The sequence below is a fragment of the Aquarana catesbeiana genome, linkage group LG12 (assembly GCF_042186555.1).
Source record: "Aquarana catesbeiana isolate 2022-GZ linkage group LG12, ASM4218655v1, whole genome shotgun sequence".
Taxonomy (NCBI): domain Eukaryota; kingdom Metazoa; phylum Chordata; class Amphibia; order Anura; family Ranidae; genus Aquarana; species Aquarana catesbeiana.
Genome location: NC_133335.1, coordinates 205,028,150 through 205,047,540, shown reverse-complemented (window position 1 = coordinate 205,047,540; position 19,391 = coordinate 205,028,150). Strand labels below are relative to the sequence as shown.

General features: G+C 41.8%; 1 protein-coding gene across 2 annotated transcripts in view; it reads left to right on the top strand.

The window, feature by feature from the left end:
- RPRD1B (regulation of nuclear pre-mRNA domain containing 1B) overlaps positions 1-19,391 on the top strand; it is a 143,012-nt gene that overhangs the window by 49,385 nt on the left and 74,236 nt on the right. For both annotated transcript variants that reach the window (XM_073606541.1, XM_073606540.1), the window contains exon 2: positions 10,827-10,956. In XM_073606541.1, coding sequence (XP_073462642.1) covers positions 10,827-10,956 — 130 coding nt within the window. The remainder of the gene's footprint in view (positions 1-10,826; positions 10,957-19,391) is intronic.

Below are 19,391 nucleotides of genomic sequence, written 5' to 3'. Positions count from 1 at the left end.
TCAGGATCTTTATTCTAAGCAAAAAATGAGAAACTCGATTCTCATTTTATCCAGAATTGGAGGTCAGGTCTAATGCAGGTCTAATGCAAAGAATGCATTAAGGTGAAAACCTGAAGGCTTTATAACCATTTTAACACGTGTTTTTAGATATGATTTACATGCATCTAATGTTTTTCTGCCAAAACGCTGCTGCTACTGGACACTTCCTACCTCTAAACTCCTCTACACACCTACTGTGTTTCTCCGAAAATAAGACTGGGTCTTATATTAATTTTGGCTACAAAAAACACACTAGGGCTTATTTTCATGGGATGTCTTATTTATTTACGGTGTGTACAATAATCCACATTTATTCAAATACAGTCATGTCATCTTCTGAAAAAAAATAAAATATCCTGATCCTTTAACCGTTTGCCGACCAGCCACTGTTATTATACTGCGGCAGGTTAGCACGGGTGCGCAAATTACTGTAGGTGCACGCCGGCCTCTTTTAAGAGCTCTAGGGTAGAGCTGCACAATTCTGGCTAAAATGAGAATCACGATTTTTTTTTTTGCTTAGAGGATTCTCTCACGATTCTCGCGGCGTAACATCATCTTTCACATTAAAACAAAAAAATTGTGCTAACTTTACTGTTTCGTTTTTTTTTATTTATTGAAGTGTATTTTTTCCCAAAAAATTGCATTTGAAAGACCGCTGGGCAAATACAGTGTGACATAAAATATTGCAGCAATTGCCATTTTATTCCCTAGGGTCTCTGCTAAAAAAAAAAAAAAAATATGTGTGTGTGTGTGTATATATATAGTGTATATATATATATATATATATATATATATATATATATATATATATATATATATATATAATGTTTGGGGGTTCCAAGTAACTTTTTTTTTTTTTTTAGCAAAAAATATTGATTTTAACTTAAGAAAGATGTGTCAGAAAAAGATTTAGACTTTAAGTGGTTAAACTTCCTGCATTTACAGGTTGTTTAAAGCTTGGCAGATTGGGCAGGTTATTTGTTAACACAGAGAAGTTTATCCCTTTGATCTAAGAAGGAAGTTAGATACAATGTTTCAAGTTCTAAACTTGGCAGACTGCCTGGATGTTTTCTTTTGACAGCTGAGTGAACAGATAATCTCTCCACTTGTTTATATGAAAGAATTGGCAAATTCAGCAGGAGAGATCATGAATCGAGATCACGATTTTTTAACGATTAATTGTGCAGCTCTACTCTAGGGGGCGCACACGCGCAGCCGATGCGCATTCCCAATGGCCGCGATGTCCGCCGGCAACCTGCAATTGCCCGTCATTTTTAGCTCTGATAGCTGTGTCAGTGGTTCCAAAAAAGTGTCCGATCTGTTCACTGTAATCCCGCTAAAAATCGCTGATTGCCGCCATTACTAGAAAAACAAAAAAAGTATTATAAAAATGCCATAAATCTATCCCCTATTTTGTACAACTTGCGTAAACCAATCCGAATACGCTTATTGGCGATTTTTTTTTTTTTTTTTTTTTTCCAAAAATATGTAGAAGAATACATATTGGCCTAAACTGATGAAGACATTTTTTTATTTTTTTGGATATTTATTATAGCAAAAAGTGAAAAATATTGATTTTATTTTCAAAATTGACACAGTTTAGTTGTTTATAGCGCAAAAAATAAAAACTGCAGAGGTGATCAAATACCACCGAAAGAAAGCTCTATTTGTGGGAAAATTTAAGAACCTAAATTTTGTTTGTGTACAACCTCGCACAATCGCGCAATTGTCAGTTAAAGCGACGCAGTGCCGTATCGCAAAAAATGACCTGGTCATTAAGGGCAAATCCTTCCAGTCCTTAAGTGGTTAAAACATGATAGACAGCACAGTGCTTGTACTGTGTCACTTACCCCTCTCTATGTTCTAAAAAACCTGGAATAAAACAAAATGTTCTTTAAAAAGTTCCCGTGTCCCCTGTCTTCTCACCACCTGTCAGCTTAGGAGTCAGCATTATGAAATTCTGTAATCCCAAAACCTTGGTAAATTCCATGTAAAATTATGTAATCTGTTCTGTAAAAAGATTTTATAATGTTCAGTGTGTCTCCTTGTGTTACTTTATTGTGGAAAATTTACAGCGCCGCTTGGCGCTCACGTAACCCATCGGAGCTCTTCTTTCTTGCTCTGAATACCTCAGAGGGAAGGGCTGAGATCCCTGCTGATGTCAGCCCCGCTCTGAGCCCTGTGGAGGGAGGGGTCACTGACATCAGACGGGGGGGGGGGGGGGAGAAGATAATCCGGCAGGTCAGACAAACTGTACATTCTATAATCTTTTTACAAAACGGATTACATGTTTTCACAAGGACTTTTAACTAGGGCTTATTTTTGGGGTAGGGCTTATATTGCTGCCATCCCAAAAAAATCATGCAGGTCTTATTTTCGGTGCAGTGATTATTTTCGGGGAAACTGGGTATATGTTTCTGGACAGCAACGTTGTTACGTCGCTTCGCCCTGTGGCCACTAAGGGAGCACGGCCGCTGCACGCCCCCTGAGCCGATGCGAGGGCCTGGCGATCACGATCATCACCGGGCTCCGCGGATCTGTGTGTGTAAACACACAGTTTCTGGTTCTCTGAGGGCAGAAGTGACAGATCATCTGTTCGTACAGAGTATGAACAGCGATCTATCTCTTCCCCTACACAGTCCCCTCCCCTCCTTCAGTTAGAAACACAAACAGGGAACACAACCCCTTGATCGCCCCCTAGTGTTAACCCCTTCACTGCCAGTGATATTTTTACAGTAATCAGTGCATTTTTATAGCACTGATCGCTGTATTAATGCCAATAGTACCAAAAATGTGTCAAAATTGTCCGATGTGTCTGCCATAATGTCGCAGTCCCGATTAAAAATCGCAGATCGCCGCCATTACTAGTAAAAAAAGAAATGAATAATAAAAATGCCATAAATCTATCCCCTATTTTGTAGACGCTCTAACTTTTGCACAAACCAATCAAAATACAGGCAGTCCCCTGAGTTACAAACGGGTTAGGGACTGCCGGTTTGTTCTTAAGTCGGATATGTTCGTAAGTCGGAAGCGCATGCGCAGAACGGCAGAGACGTTGTTTTCTGATGTTCTGTCAAGTAGCCGCGCATGCGCAGACGTCATTTTCCGAGGTGCCCACTGTCAAACAGTGGCCACGCATGCGCAGAATGTCACGATGCCTCCCGTTTGTAAGTAGGAGTCGTTTGCAAGTCAGAGGTTCGTAACTCGGGGACTGCCTATACGCTTATTGCGTTTTTTTTTTAACCAAAAATATGTAGAAGAATACATATCGGCCTAAACTGAGGGGAAAAAAAATTATATATTTTTGGGGGGATATTTATTATAGCAAAAAGTAAAAAACATTGTGTTTTTTTTTTTTCAAAATGGTCGCTCTTTTTTTTGTTTATAGCACAAAAAATAAAAACCGCAGAGGTGATCAAATACCACCAAAAGAAAGCTCTATTTGTGGGAAAAAAAGGACGTCAATTTTGTTGGAGTGCAACATCGCACGACCGCGTAATTGTCAGTTAAAGCGACACAGTGCCGAATCGCAAAAAGTGCTCTGGTCAGGAAGGGGGTAAAATCTTCCGGGGCTGAAGTGGTTAAAGGCAAGAAAAAAATGCCAGACGTCCCTGGGAGCGGCATTAAATCTTCCAGTGTGCAAGAGGCCTAGGAACAGAGATTATCATTTTAAATAAAAAAAAAAAAAAAAGGAATGTTTTATCAAGTGACAGTTGTATTTTAAAGCGCAACGATGGACTATTATAACGCATGGCAGCCAATCAGATATTCGCTTTTCAGTGCTGTAATTAGGGCTAATTCTTAGTCCTCATGCACACGGACGTTTTTACAGCTGCTTTTTTTGCAGCTTAAAAAGGCCTGTCTGTTAGTCTATGGCTTCATGCCCACCTAGGCGTTTTTGAGCTGCAAGTGGCATAGGCGTTTTTAAGCTGTAAAAAAAACCCAGGACCAGTGGGTTCTGAGAGATGTTTTTCAGCTGTAAAAACGCTCTAACGCTGAAAAACGCTCAAAAACGTCATTCACCAACGTTTTTTAACGTTTTTAAACCATTGAAAAAAAAAAAATTAAAAAAAAAAAAAAAACGCTCAAAAACGCTAACGCGGAAAAACGCTCAAAAACGCTGAAAAACGCTGAAAAAAGTTAAAAAAAATCACTGCAAAGATACTGGCGTTTTCATAACGTTTTTTTAACAGCCTGTGTGCATGAGGGCTTACTGTTGGTTGCTATAAACCTTAGCTATGGTGTTGTGTAATTTTTTTTCCTTGCATATACGGGAATGCAGAGACGGCCCTCTCAAGCTATAGTTCTGAAAAGGCATGTTTGCATCATTGATTATTGTGAGAACTAATGAATACAACACAATTTTCTGCGTTTTTGTAATTATTTATTTTTTCTTTATATTATGACCCTTCAAGACGATTACACCATCAGCGAATGCAATTACATATTCAGTAACTGCTTAGACTGGCAGCGTTCAGATGAATGGATTTTTGTACGTTTTGATCTTGAAAACACATAATTCTTCATTCTAATAACCCCTAATATCCCTCAATTCAGTAATTTGATGGAGGTTGCCGTGGCAATACACAATTGCTTCAATCATGCGGCAATGTGTGATGATTCAAGTGCCATTCCCGAACACTTGCACTCAGCGCTCTGCAATAGTGGACGGCCTTATCTGCCATAATCACAATACAGATGTAGGGCTAATCACAGTCCAGCCGCTGCCAGGCCTCGGAGAATTGATTTTGTTTTCTCAATAAAACACACAGCCTGTGAAGTTTTTATTTCCAACGGAGACAATAATGTGACCTTCTACTTGGGGGATGAGGGCACACTGCAGTATTCTAGGATTGCCACATTGGACGCATCCTCGTGAATAATCAAAATGATTTAAAGCAAAATTCCAGACATAATAGAAAATAAATGAATTGCCAATTAAAAGATAATATAGCAAAGCCAAATTTTACTGCAATATTCACCTTCAATCCAGAGCTTTTCACTACAGTATTTGTTTTCTGACACGACATGTCCTCCGTATGATGGCTAGTATTTATTTTATTTATTTCAGGTACTTATATAGCGCCGTCAATTTACGCAGCGCTTTACATATACATTGTACATTCACATCAGTCCCTACCCTCAAGGAGCTTACAATCTAAGGTCCCTAACTCACATTCATACATACTAGGGACAATTTAGACAGGATCCAATTAACCTACCAGCATGTCTTTGAAGTGTGGGAGGAAACCGGAGTACCCGGAGGAAACCCACGCAGGCACAGGGAGAACATGCAAACTCCAGGCAGGTAGTGTTGTGGTTGGGATTCGAACCAGCGACCCTTCTTACTGCTAGGCGAAAGTGCTATCCACTACACCACTGTGCCGCCCTAGTACGATTTTCTCACTTGCTGGGGTGTCTTGGACCCACGATAGTCTGATTATGGACAGTGAGAACAGGATCTTCCCACTGCTTCATCACAGAGAGCATGTGTCCTTCTCATCAACATGCTGGCAGGGGACAGGCTTTCCTACTTAGGCTGTGGCTGTTTAAACGGCTTGCCGACCGCCGCACACAGATGTACGTCGGCAGAATGCACAAACCAATCAATATTAGACACATGCGATTAGTTTCGTATGAATCGAAAATTCGTACGAATTTCCGTAAATTCGTACATTCGGGAGGATCCGAAATACAAATTGCTATGTTTCTGAATTTTGTACGAAATTTTGTTTACGAATTTCGGATCCAAATTCCTAACGAACATTCGTAATTGTTATGAAAAGTTAAGGAACCTAAAAGTTAAAAACCCAGGAAGTCAGCACAGGGATGGTGGGAGCCCCTCATAATGAGCACAGCACAGGGATGGTGGGAGCCCCTCATAATGAGCACAGCACAGGGATGGTGGGAGCCCCTCATAATGAGCACAGCACAGGGATGGTGGGAGCCCCTCATAATGAGCACAGCACAGGGATGGTGGGAGCCCCTCATAATGAGCACAGCACAGGGATGGTGGGAGCCCCTCATAATGGGCACAGCACAGGGATGGTGAGAGCCCCTCATAATGATAAATTCTACTTTATACGGTATGCACACTGGTATTATGCAGACTATATGGTCACTATTTGGTTTATTCATCAGACATGATCGATGTTGTGTTGCGGCTGCATGCAGCCAACAGTCTGGTGTTTTTATCATGTTACCATTATGATTATATTATACTGCTATGCCATTATGTTACTTGACTATTATGTGCTTTATTATGGTATTAAAGTTTCCCTGTTTTACTAAATCATACTGTATGTATTTTGTTACCATGCAAGCTATGTGGTCACAGATATGGTGCACTCACCAGATATTCTCATTAGCACTATGTTGTGTCATCTCCCTGGCCACTTGCCTCATATAAAGTTCCAAACTTTTTCTTTATTTATATTTGCATGTCGGGGATGGAGGTACATTCCAATTTATGTCCTCATATAAAGTCCCATTTAGTTAAGTTTTTCTTTTTCTCAAATAATGATAAATTCATCATAACGATTCACGAACATTCGTAAGTGTTACGAAAAGTTAACGAACCTAATGGAAATTCGTATTTTGTATGAATTTAAATTGAATTTCGAACACAAATTATGAAATACAAATTAATTCTAGTACGGAACAAAACTTAACGAATTTATTTACGACGCACTTGTCTAATCAATATACGCTTATTGAGATTTATTTATTTAATTTTTTTACCAAAAATATGTAGAAGAATACATATCGGCGCTCTTTTTTTATTTATAACGCAAAAAATAAAAACCGCAGAGGTGATCAAATACCACCAAAAGAAAGCTCTATTTGTGGGAAAATAAGGATGTCAATTTTGTTTGGGTGTAACGTCGCACGACCGCGCAATTGTCAGCTAAACTGGTGCAGTGCCAAATCGCAAAAAACGCTCTGGTCAGGAAGGGGGTCAAATCTTCCAGGGCTGAAGTGGTTAAAAAAAAAAAAATAAACTGTAAGACTGCCCAACTTTTGTTCCAATGAGCCTGGAAAAGATTTTGCTGATTAAATCTGATGCCGTGTACACACGAGCGGAATGTCCGACAGAAAAAGTCAGACGGGAGCTTTTCATCGTATATTCCGATCATGTGTAAGCCCCATTGGACTTTTTACGTCGAAAATTCTGACAGACCTAGAAATGGAACATGTTCTAAATTTTTCCGACGGGACCAATTCCTATCGGGAAAACCCGCTCGTCTGTATGCTGTTTCGACGTACCAAAAAAAAAAAGTACGAGACGGAAGCTATTGGCTACTGGCTATTGAACTTCCATTTTCTAGTCCCGTCGTACGTGTTGTACGTCACCGCGTTCTGGACGGTCGGACTTTGGTGTGACCGTGTGTATGCAAGACCGCTTGAGCGGAATTCTGTCGGAACTCCGTCTGAAAAACTTTCAGAGTTTATTCTGATGGGAAAACCGGTCGTGTGTACAGGGCATGAAAGTTGAATTTGGCCTTCAATGCAGAGGTTCAGTGCTTCATTTTGTGCATTGAATGTTGGACTGCCTAATATGTGAGCCCAGCACTAGGTCAGCTCTGAATGACTTCTACAGACTGAAGATTCAGCTGAGACCATCTCTAGTGAAGTGGTTGTCCCTCAGTCATTCCACTGTGTGTGATACCTAGGATCAGGGTGGATTTGATTTAAATCACTAGTAAAAAGGCTTGATTAAAATTATAATTTTTAAAAAGTGCAACTGTCATCTCGGTCCCACAGCAGCTCCTCCTCTGACCCACTGTTGACTCACCGACAGTCCCATTCACTTTAATGGGACGGCTGGTGATGCGGCAGTGACAGAACAAGGTGAGGGACGTGGCGGCAGCAGGTGAGTGGATGCCGCTAACAGGAGCTGCCATGATTGATCTGAAATGACAGGTGCTCTTTAAATGTAAGGACTTGTTCTTGCTGGTTGTTACGATCTTTAATATTGCACACAAAATGAAGGTTTCCTATTTAGAATAATAAGCGGTTAGGTTAGTAAAACATCGATATCAGAAGCGATTTTAGGTTAATCACACAAAGTTAGGGAACTACTCAAATTCTTTTATTTAATTAAAACAGTAACATTGTCTGTGCATGTTATCTCAGCTTGCAGAGCTTGGATTCATTGAATGAGTTTAGTTATGCTACAAAACTAAGCTCCATCATGCTGAAAAAAATAAATTATTAATTTATCTTAAATAGAAAACTTTATTAAGATATTTACTCCAAAAGCATTTTTATCAAAATAAATTTGATTAAAAAAAAAAAAAAATCCATTTTAAATAAAAAAAATCAGATCTTTTTTTGTTCCCCACTGATACCAATGCTGGGGCACAATTTCTACCACTGATACCAATGCTGAGGCACTATTTTTTCCACTGATACCAATGCTGGGGCACTATTTCTACCACTGATACCAATGCTGGGGCACTATTCCTTCCACTGATACCAATGCTGGGGCACTATTCCTCCCACTGGTACCAATTCTGGTGCACTATTTCTCCCACTGATACCAATGCTGGTGCACTATTCCTTCCACTGATACCAATGCTGGTGCACTATTCCTCCCACTGATACCAATGCTGGTGCACTATTCCTTCCACTGGTACCAATGCTGGTGCACTATTCCTTCCACTGATACCAATGCTGGGGCACTATTCCTCCCACTGGTACCAATGCTGGTGCACTATTCCTCCCACTGATACCAATGCTGGTGCACTATTCCTTCCACTGATACCAATGCTGGGGCACTATTCCTCCCACTGGTACCAATGCTGGGGCACTATTCCTCCCACTGGTACCAATGCTGGTGCACTATTCTTCCCACTGGTACCAATGCTGGGGCACTATTCCTCCCACTGGTACCAATGCTGGTGCACTATTCCTCCCACTGGTACCAATGCTGGTGCACTATTCCTCCCACTGGTACCAATGCTGGTGCACTATTTCTCCCACTGATACCAATGCTGGTGCACTATTCCTCCCACTGATACCAATGCTGGTGCACTATTCCTCCCACTGATATCAATGCTGGGGCACTATTTCTTCCAATTATGCATTCAATCCACACCTCCTGGCTCTCTCCTCTCTGCTACTGCCCCCACTTCTGTAGGGACAGACTGGTGTGCCCCGTGATTACATGCAATTCTAAAGTGTGAATTGACTGAAAAAAGGTTGAAAAACAATGCTGTGGAGTGGGGAGGAAACCCACACAGGAACAGGGAGAACGTGCAGGTAGTGCCGAGGTTGGGATTCAAACAGACGACCCAAGTGCTACCAGGTGGAAGTGCCAATGTGCTGCCCATTTGTTACATTGGAGCCTGCTAAGCATTGTTACAGCGATCAGTGCGGGTAAAATGCACAGGTTCCTGCAGTCTCTTCCCTCCAACTCGAGTCCATTATGTAGCTGGTAATGTCGCCGCACTTGTGCTCCATCGAAATCTACTAGAGCAGAGTTTCTCAACCAGGATTCCATGGAACCCTTGGTTTCTTCCAGAGGTTTCTAGAGGTTCCTTGAGCAATGAGCGATTTCCGACTCTCAGATAAGTTCCCTCTGACAACATTGATCTTTTTACCTATCTCTGTAAGGTGCTAATTCATCCCAATGTCCACAAGTGTAAGGAGCATTCTTCCGACTGACCATCACACTAGTGTATAATGAATTTTAGATATTGTCATTTTTAGCAGGGGTTCTCTAAGCTCAGAAAGTTATTTCAAGGGTTCCTCTGTCTTTTTAAAAGGTTGAGAAAGGCTGTACTACCTCTAGTCTCTACCATGGTGGCAGATGGGACTTGTAGTCTTTCCATCCACAGATCTCTGCATGATGCGGCTGTGCAGGCGAAGCCATGCTGTTCTGAATTTAAGACAAAACAGAATCCTGTGGGAAGATGTACTCCATAATTCAGATGGGGGGGGGGGGTGATATGAGGGTTGGGAACCCTGTTTCATCTTACACTCTAAACATGGGTATAGCATGAAATGTGAACAGAGCATTTAATCTTGAGCATAATATCTGGATGTATAATATTGATGGATTTCATAATATATCTAAGCTCTCAGATAGTCTGTGCAAAGTACAACTTCTCCTTTCCCTAGTTAGAGGGCTGGGGAATGTAAGCAGATTTTTATTTTTTTTTGTAGTTATTTTAAGTAAACTGTGTTTCACTTGGAAAAAATAGTTTGCTCCAAATTATAGCCTGATGTCCCTGCAGAACAGCATGACGCATACGTGGTGCATCGCTTCTATTTATGCCATGCTGTCATTGGCCGTCTCTTATGAGGTTCTGCTACTCTCAGAAAGTTCTGTTCCTTTTTTAGGGCATGTGGGTTAAGAAAGTTAGCAAGTGTTTGTTTTTCTCTCCTGTTATGCTTTGTACTTAATCCCAGACCATCTGTTTTTGAGCCCCGAGCTTCTGGGGACATTACTTTATCCTGACACAGCCCTCCGCCTCAAGAGCGCAGCACCAGCCTACAGAATACGAGCAAAAAATCTCCAAAAATCCCTGCAATGCTAGATAATGTAGGTGGTAGTTTGTCGATCTATAAGTAGCATTAACGTCAAAAGTAGCCTGCAGGGAGAGCTGCAACTTGCTCAGAGGCATGAAAAGTCCTCGCGGTGTGATGAATTCTGTGTAAATGGCCTGTATATATATGTGTGTGTGTGTGGGCTGCTTAGGCAACAGCATCAGCAAGCAGTGCTCATATGTTCATCTGCACTAGATATCCCATTTAATAGTATAATTTTTTTGTTCTTTCAGCTAAATCAAGCCGGAAATTGACGTTCTTGTATTTGGCCAATGACGTGATCCAGAACAGCAAGCGCAAAGGCCCCGAGTTCACCCGTGAATTTGAGAAAGTGTTGCTGGATGCCTTTTCTCATGTTTCCAGGTAAAGATCTTGCATATGGGCAGTTTGGCATTTAGTGTACATGTTGAGACTTTTTTTTTTTTTTTTTTTTTTTATGTAATCTTTATTTACCACTTCAATACCGGGCACTTTCCCCCCTTCCTGCCCAGGCTAATTTTTAGCTTTCAGCGCTGTCGCACTTTGAATGACAGTTGTGCGGTCATACAACACTGTACCCAAACTAAATAGTTATCATTTTTTTCCCCACAAATAGGTGGTATTTGATCACCTCTGTGATGTTTAAATTTTGCGTTATAAACGAAAAAAGACCGACAATTTTGAAAAAAAAAAAAAAACTGATGGGCACTGATAGGTGGTACTGGAAAGGCAACACTTTTATGAGGAGCTACTGACAGGCATTTCTGAGTGGCACATTGATGGGGCACTGACAGGCATTACTGATTGGCACTGTTTTGGGCACTGGCACTGTTGTGGCCACTGACAGGCGTTTATAGAGGGAGATAGGCTGGCAGGTGATGGGCACTGATTGGCAGCGGATGGGCACCTTTTGATGGGGGCTGTGCTGATAATGTGATGATTATCAGCACAGAACCCCCCTCTGACAGGGAGAGCTGCCGATCGGCTCTCCCTGTCAGTGTGAACCGAGGAAAGCTGTTTACCGGCACTTCCTGGTTCACGCGATGATCTGCTGTTATTGGTCACAGCTGAATACGTGGTAGGAAGCCTTTGTCAGACTGACACACAGCACCTCCGATCGCCACGCTGCGCGCCCCCACGGGTGCACGCCAGCTTGGTTATCCTGATCACGTCATATGACGTCTGGTCAGGATAACGCAACCATTTTACTATACGGCGGGCGGCAAGTGGTTAAATAATTAGCCAACAAAAACATAGTGACCATAGATAGACAAATACAAGTGAGTATTAAAGCATAGCCTACGTCTACAATAAACAGGCTTGTACTGCCCACATGGTGTACAGAAAGTGCCTTTAAGACTTTGTTGACTAAAATCCAATAGGTTGGTGATCAACCAAACGGCTAAATTATGGCCCATGCAAAGAAAGAGTTTATCACCTTTCCTTTACTTTCTTGTCACTCTGTTCAGTTTTTGTGAACTGAGGAAAAGGAACCCCGGTGTAAGCTTTGAGTCACTCCAATTGAAAGTGGAGACATCATCAGACATAAAATATGAACAAAGCATATCCCTCTATAGTTTGTAATTGTCTCAATCTAGAGCACAAAGTGTCATGTCTGTCTGTTGCCCATTCCTCTATTTGCATGAGTTGCTTCTGACAGGTTTTCCTGACTGCAGGAGAAAAAAAGGTGACAGGGGAGGGGGCAACAAAACACAGCCTGTGATTGACAGCCTCAGCCCTGTTCCTGTGTGCTGTGTGAGGGGGGGTATGTCCTTTTCCTCCAATCGGATCTCTCCTCACTGAACTCTGCGGAGTGTAATTTTTAGCTCTCCGCCCCCTGTTTTCTGACAAGCTTTATAAATTATGGACTTTAAAAGGATGTAGAGAAGCGAAAGACTTATGTAGTAGGATTTGTTTAATCTCGATGTATCGCCTAAGGGTGTGGAAGGGTTTATAAACCACTTTAAACAGGGCTGAGGATTTTCTCCCCATCCGCCTCTGACAGAGTTGGGCTAAGCACCAGCACTGTTGCATGTTGCAAAGATATCGGGTAATTTTTTCTTTGCTCCTGGTAAGCTTAAGTGACAGGGGGTCACATGCCGCCACGTCATTCGATCACATAGCTCTGTGTGTGAATGAACTACAGGCCCCGACATCCTTTGCGGTTGTTGGCTTGTAGTTCTCAATGAACTACAACGGTGCTGTGGCGTGCCGTGGTAGTCCATTGGTTCTTCCTGTCAGATTGTATCTGCTTGCCTGTATGGGATGTACGGCACACAGTTACACTGACAGATCTGCACGATCCGCAGGCGGCGGCTTTTTTTTTTAATTGTAGGTTAGCATACACTTTAGGCCCCTTGCACACAGGGCTGTCTAGCTGCAGTACATCTTTTCCAGTGTTTTAGTGAGCCTGGGGAGGGACAGGTGCAGCATCCAGCCCCGCTGCTTGCAGTCTAAGTCTCATGGCATGCTGCAACTGGGCGGGGCTTGAGTGCTGTGAAAACATGTGTTAAAGGGTGCAAACGCCTAGTGCATGACCTCCAAAATTGTTTATTGTAAAATGGTAATATACTCACAAAAGCAGAATAATATCAAGCTAGACAATAGCAGCAATCCAGCAAGTGAGATGGGCATCCACCCCATGGAGAAGCTTACACGTTTTGGGGGACAGACCCCCTTCCTCAGAGCTGTACCGAGTGGTAATCCCGTTTAGACCCCACTCACACCTGAGCATTTTGTAGCTTGCAGCCTGAAGCTAATAAACGCTGGATGGGAAAAAAAATCAATTATTCTCTATGGCAGGGATATGCAATTAGCGGACCTCCAGCTGTTGCAAAACTACAAGTCCCATCATGCCTCTGCCTCTGGGTATCATGCTGGTGGCTGTCAGAGTCTTGCTATGCCTCATGGGACTTGTAGTTCTGCAACAGCTGGAGGTCCGCTAATTGCATATCCCCGCTCTATGGAGATGGTTCACGTCTTCACTCCACAACACCTGAAGCTAGAAGCTCCAAAACGCCTGAAGCTCAAACAAGTTCTGGAGCTTCCTTTTTGGCAGGTTACAGGCGTTTTTCTTCTTTTTACATTGGTGACCATTTGACCTGTATAAAAACACAACAGTCGCGGCCAAAAAACACACTACAAATCGTGGCAAAATCACGGTAAAAATGCGTGACTTTCTGCCTGAAAACGAAACGCTCAGGTATGAATGCCACCTTAGGGCTCTATTCATTGAGGGGCAAATGCCTGCAATTCTGGTCTTCCGAGCATTGATCCCTGAGATTTCATCTGCCTTTCTGTTTTGACACTAATCACCTAGACAGAAGGGGAGGGAAAAGCTCTCTATTGAGGACCAAGACTGCAATAACATCCTGAAAGAGGTTCTAACTTTTTCCAGCCCTACTGACTGATATTTAACCACTATACATCTGCGCTACGGACCTGAATTCCCGGGAGGCCGTCATATGACGGCCTCCCCTGTGCACGCTCCCGAGCGCGCTGTGATCACCGAGTCACTGAGACTCGGCTGATCACCGATCCGAGTAAGGGGGCGGTCCTGGCCCCTTACCATGTGATCAGCTGTCAGCCAATGACAGCTGATCACATGATGTAAACAAAAGATCGGGAAGCTTTTTTTTTTTTTCTACTCACGCTAACAGCGTGAGTAGAAAAAAAAGCCGATCACCGGCTCGGATGTGAGGGACATCGGTCCCCAAGTGGAAGAGGCACATCTGCCTAATCAGTGCCACCTAACAGTGCCACCTATCAATGCCAACAAGTGCCACCTGTAGTGCCAATCAGTGCCACTCGGCAGTGCTGCCCATCACTTCCGCCTATCAGTGCCACCTCATCAGCGTACATCAATGAAGGAAAATGACCCGGGTTTAAATTTTTTATAACAAAATATAAAAATATTTTAAAAAATGTAAAAAAAAAAAAATTCAGTTTTTTACATTTTTTTTAACAAAAAAGTAAAAACTGCAGAGGTGATCAAATACCACCAAAAGAAAGCTCTATTTGTGGGGAAAAAATGATAAAAATTTCATTTGGGTACAGTGTTGTATGACCGCGCAATTGTCATTCAAAATGCGTCAGCGCTGAAAGCTGAAAATTGGTCTGGATAGGAGGGGGGTTTAAGTGCCCTGTAAGCAAGTGGTTAATTGCTGCCTGTTTCTACATTGGGGAATTTTCCACCCCATTTTTTGTTCTGCCTGAGAGCCATCAGATAGACAGAAAACAAGCCTAGATCTCCAATCTCTCCCTACCCCCTTCTCCTGTATGTAAAACTAAAAAAATTAAAGGTGTGAAGTTTAAATGAAAGATGTGAAACAGCTGTGCTAAGGGAAGAAAAAGGGCAGTGGGATCTAATGATATCATTTAGGCCCCTTTCACACTTGTGCGACTTTTCCTGCTACTTTGGACATCAGAGTCGCATGACGAGTCGTACCCCCCATGATTCCCAGTGATAATAACCATTCATATCTGTGTGACGTCAAGTCGCACCGACTTCAAAATAGTCCCTGTACTACTTTGGTCTGACTTTGATGCGAGTTAAAGTCCATTCCCTGAAATTGCGGCAAAATCGCGCAACTTGTTCTTTGCACATTTCTTCCACAGTCCATAAAGAGTAACAAAGGTATCAAAATAATGATGTCCTCTTACATGCTCGCCTGTGCTTACATCTTCTCCTTGGCTTCTTCCATGTGCTGGGACTTCAGGCATCCTGATTGAGTGGCAGCGATAATGTAACTCCCGTAAATGCGCACAGGCGTTTATTTATTCCGGTACCGAGGACCAGTCCGCACATTCACAAGAAATTGCAAAGAGAATGGCTAGGGAGATTTGCACCGTTGGATTTCAAGGGCAATCTTTTCTTATATGCGTTTTTTTAAACAAATCATTTTTTGAAGGTCCTCCGAACAGTCTTCTGCTGTGTCTTGACAAAAACACATCTGCTATAGAGATAAATGGAAGCATGTAAAGCCATAAAAGATGAATAAGTGCAGTTTAGTGCAGAAAATGCTACAATATGCATAAAAATGCCTCAGAAACACAAACCACACTGCATGGGAAATGCATTTAAATGTGCATATTAAAAAATCATGTAGCACAGATGGATGTTGTGAATTCAAACAAAATATATATAAAAAAAACGATCTCAAAGGGTGGATCGCATGAATGGAAGGTTAGTGTAGGACAATCGCACCAGCCCCAAGGTTCTGATATGTAGACAAAAGTACAAGGATTTGCCATCACAGTTAGAAACAGGGTGGATTTAATTTAAATCAAGTCATTTGAAATCATGATTTAAAACGTTCGTAAAAAGACTTGATTTAAATCTACTCGGTTTAAATCATAATTTTTAAAGAGCAACTGTCGTTTCTGTCCCGCAGCGGCTCCTCTGACCCGCTGTTGACTCACCGACAGTCCCATTCACTTTAATGGGACGGCTGGTGATGTGGCAGTGATACAACAAGGTGAGAGAGGTGGTGGCAGCAGGTGAGTGGAACAGGCGCTGCCATAATGGATCTGAAATGACAGGTGCTCTTCAAATGTAAGGACTCATTCTTGCTGGTAGTTAGAATCATAATATTTGCAAACAAAATGAAGGTTTCCTGTTTAGAATAATAAGCTGTCAGGTTAGTAAAACAGCGATATCAGAACCGATTCAATCATACAGTTTGTAGTGTACATAGATTTGCAAATAATGGGATAAAGGAATATTCCTGAACTTTGTTTTATCTCATGGTCACTGTGACATTGTGTGAATGCATCAATGCAGAGCATGTTATCTCAGCATGCAGAGCTTGGATTCATTGAATGAGTTTACCAAAAATGTAAATATTGCAGAATATACAGCCTCATGCTACATAACTAAGCCCCTTTTCATGCTGAATAAACTAAATTATTCATGTCTCTTAAATAGAAAACTATCTTTAGATAGATTCTCCAAAGGCATTTTTATTAAAATAAATATGATAAACATACATTTTTTTTTTTTTTTAAATCACTGAATTATATCCACTCTGGTTAGAAATAAAACATCACATCCACACGGGATTTACAAACACATCACGTCCACACAGCTGGAAGAGTGGCAGTACCGGATTTTGTCAGCAGGGGGCTCTATATTCAGTGATCAAAAATTGCACCTCCTCTGTCCTGTATGCTGAGATTTACAGCTGATGACTGCCCTTAAATTTGACGTTTGTCATAATATGTTAAACTTGTGCGTATTTTATAAAAAAACAATAAAATAATGCATTTCAAGCTTTGTGGCAACATTTTTGTCCAGCTTTGCAGAATAGTAAAAAAAGAAAAAAAAGTTACAGCATTTAAATGCACTGACCTTCAAAAATCCATTAACACGGCTACATGTGCACATGTGGAATTTCAACTATTTTCTGTTTAAAATATTTTTATTTATAACACTTTGCCGTACAATCGTGCCCATTATAGCTGCCTTGTTGAGCTTCGGAAAGTGTACAAGTAACAATTGATTGTACTCTATGCAATTACTGGCAGAAGGTTAGCTGCAATATAAAAAAAAAGAGAGCTGTTTTCTGAAGTGTTAATCATACGTCTTACCTTTTGTGCAAATCTTAAGTCTCTTTGCAAACCTTTTTTCCACCTCTTCCCTGTGTTCCTAATACTACTTGTGTAAGGCGTGCTTTATATCCAACAGTATTGTTCAATCAATGGCTCTGTTTGGGTGTAAGCAGCCAGAGGGAGCAGTGAGGGGGAATACATTAGAGTTCAAATTGACTTAAAGCTATACTCTAAGCATTAATTCCCCCCACCCCATATACACTTTGCCCCTCACTCCCCAACTAACAATTGTTACTTAAAGTGATTGTAAACTCTCCCCGACAACTTTGTCCCTTGTAAATCACCATAAAAAACCCTAATGAACACTGCTTGTAGATATCTCCTTACTTGCTTTGTATTGTTGTCATCCTTTTTGTTCTTTAGAATGACTTCACTGAGCATGCCCAGATCTCCCCTGATTTACGGCACACTCTGTGTACTTGTCTGTCTATTAGATCTTCCTACCACAACACTGAAATCCCACAAGACTGCATAATCACTCAGAGCTTCCTACTACACCCCATGTGACCATGTGACATCACATGGAGTGTAAACTTGGGCATTGGACAGCATTACTGCAGCATTATCAGCTGAAGCTGATAAGAATGACATAGGCAAACACTAGATAATTGGCATAAGTAAATACTATGAAATAAAACAAATCAGCTATGAGCAGGGAAGCAGGGTTGCCATAGAAACGTTGGGTTGAAAAGGAGGCTTGGTTAACAGTACAGGAAGTGCTCAATGTAAGGGCGGAAATACACTCTACTGTGGACTCAGAAAACAATACTTAAGATGGCGCTGCCTAACCCCTGGAAACAAGTTTTTTAAAGTTTATTTAAACAGTAAGTAATATGCGATTTGGGCTGGATTACAGTGGCTATAGTTTGATAATTACTTATTGTAATAGACTAAATGAAAAGCAGCATCAGAGTGGGAGAATTTACTTCCTCTTTAAAGCGGTGTTCCTCCCCAAAAAAAAAAAGAAAAGCCAGCAGCTACACATACTGCAGCTGCTTCACGCCAGGAACCCTACTGCACATGTGTGAGGCCCCGCTCCTCTCTCCTACTGGCCTGGCGACAGGGAGAGGAGGAGGAGGGAGCCCCCGCGGTAATGTCACGGACCGCGGCCCGGACTCCCGGAAGTGGGAACAGGATACCTGTCACAGACAGGTATCCACTTTTGGGTGGAACTCCGCTTTAAAAAAAAACTAAGCTACAAGCCTCTTTTTTTGCTTAAACCCTTGGTTACCTGATGCATCGGGGTCTAAACATTCTTTCGTCTTCACTGCAGAGAAGAAAGGCCTTCCTTGGGTGTCCAAGTCACTGCCTGAGTGACATGGAGAATTCTTATCATCTGTCCAGCAGTGAGGTCCTTTATATACTCCATAAGACTGCACAATGTGGTGACGTTACAAAGAGCTAACCATTCAGTAAGCGTTTAGACTGACTCGCTGGTTGTCACTTAGAGCTCTGTTTAGGGACGAGGACAGTGAAATTAGGGAAGTTTAAAAAGAGGGGGGGGGGCTACTAAATGGATGAGAAGGGGAGTTCTCTGCTCAATGAACCTATTACCAGGCTATGGACATTCAAACATTTACATATACTTAACAATAGACTCCCCCTTCTTCAGGGCTTTTGCTGCATACTATTTGGTGGAAACCATTCCCTTAAGTGGTTATGTTGGATCAAGGTTTCAGAAACCAGGATGGCAGGATTCCGGTGTTTCGTCAGCTTTTGTAACGGAAGTGACATTTTGTCGCCGCCATGTTGCTACACCCTGCACTCCTCCACAGTAAGAATACAGTGAAAAGGGAGAAAGCGGACATCTTGTTAAACCCACCGTAGTTTTGCATTTTTCACTTCTTTTTAACAGTAAACTCGGCTTATATAGTGAAATACAGTACTTAGAACTCCCTTTGACTGGTTAGATGTTGAATTTTAAAAGCAGCGGCAAGCCTGCTGATCTCATAGGTTTGCTAATCTGACAGAAGTTCGCTGCTTTTTTAATGAAACATTTAACCAGTCAGACGGAGTTCTAAGTACTGTATTTTACTATATAAACTCAGTGTAGTGTTAAAAATAAATGCAAAACTCCGGCGGGTGTAACAAGATGTCCGCTTGCCCCCTTCTCTGTGTATCCTTACTGTGGAGGAGTGTGCGGTGGAGAAAGATGGCGACAACGGAACGTCACTTCCATTGCACATTCTGATGGGATGCCTAATCTGACG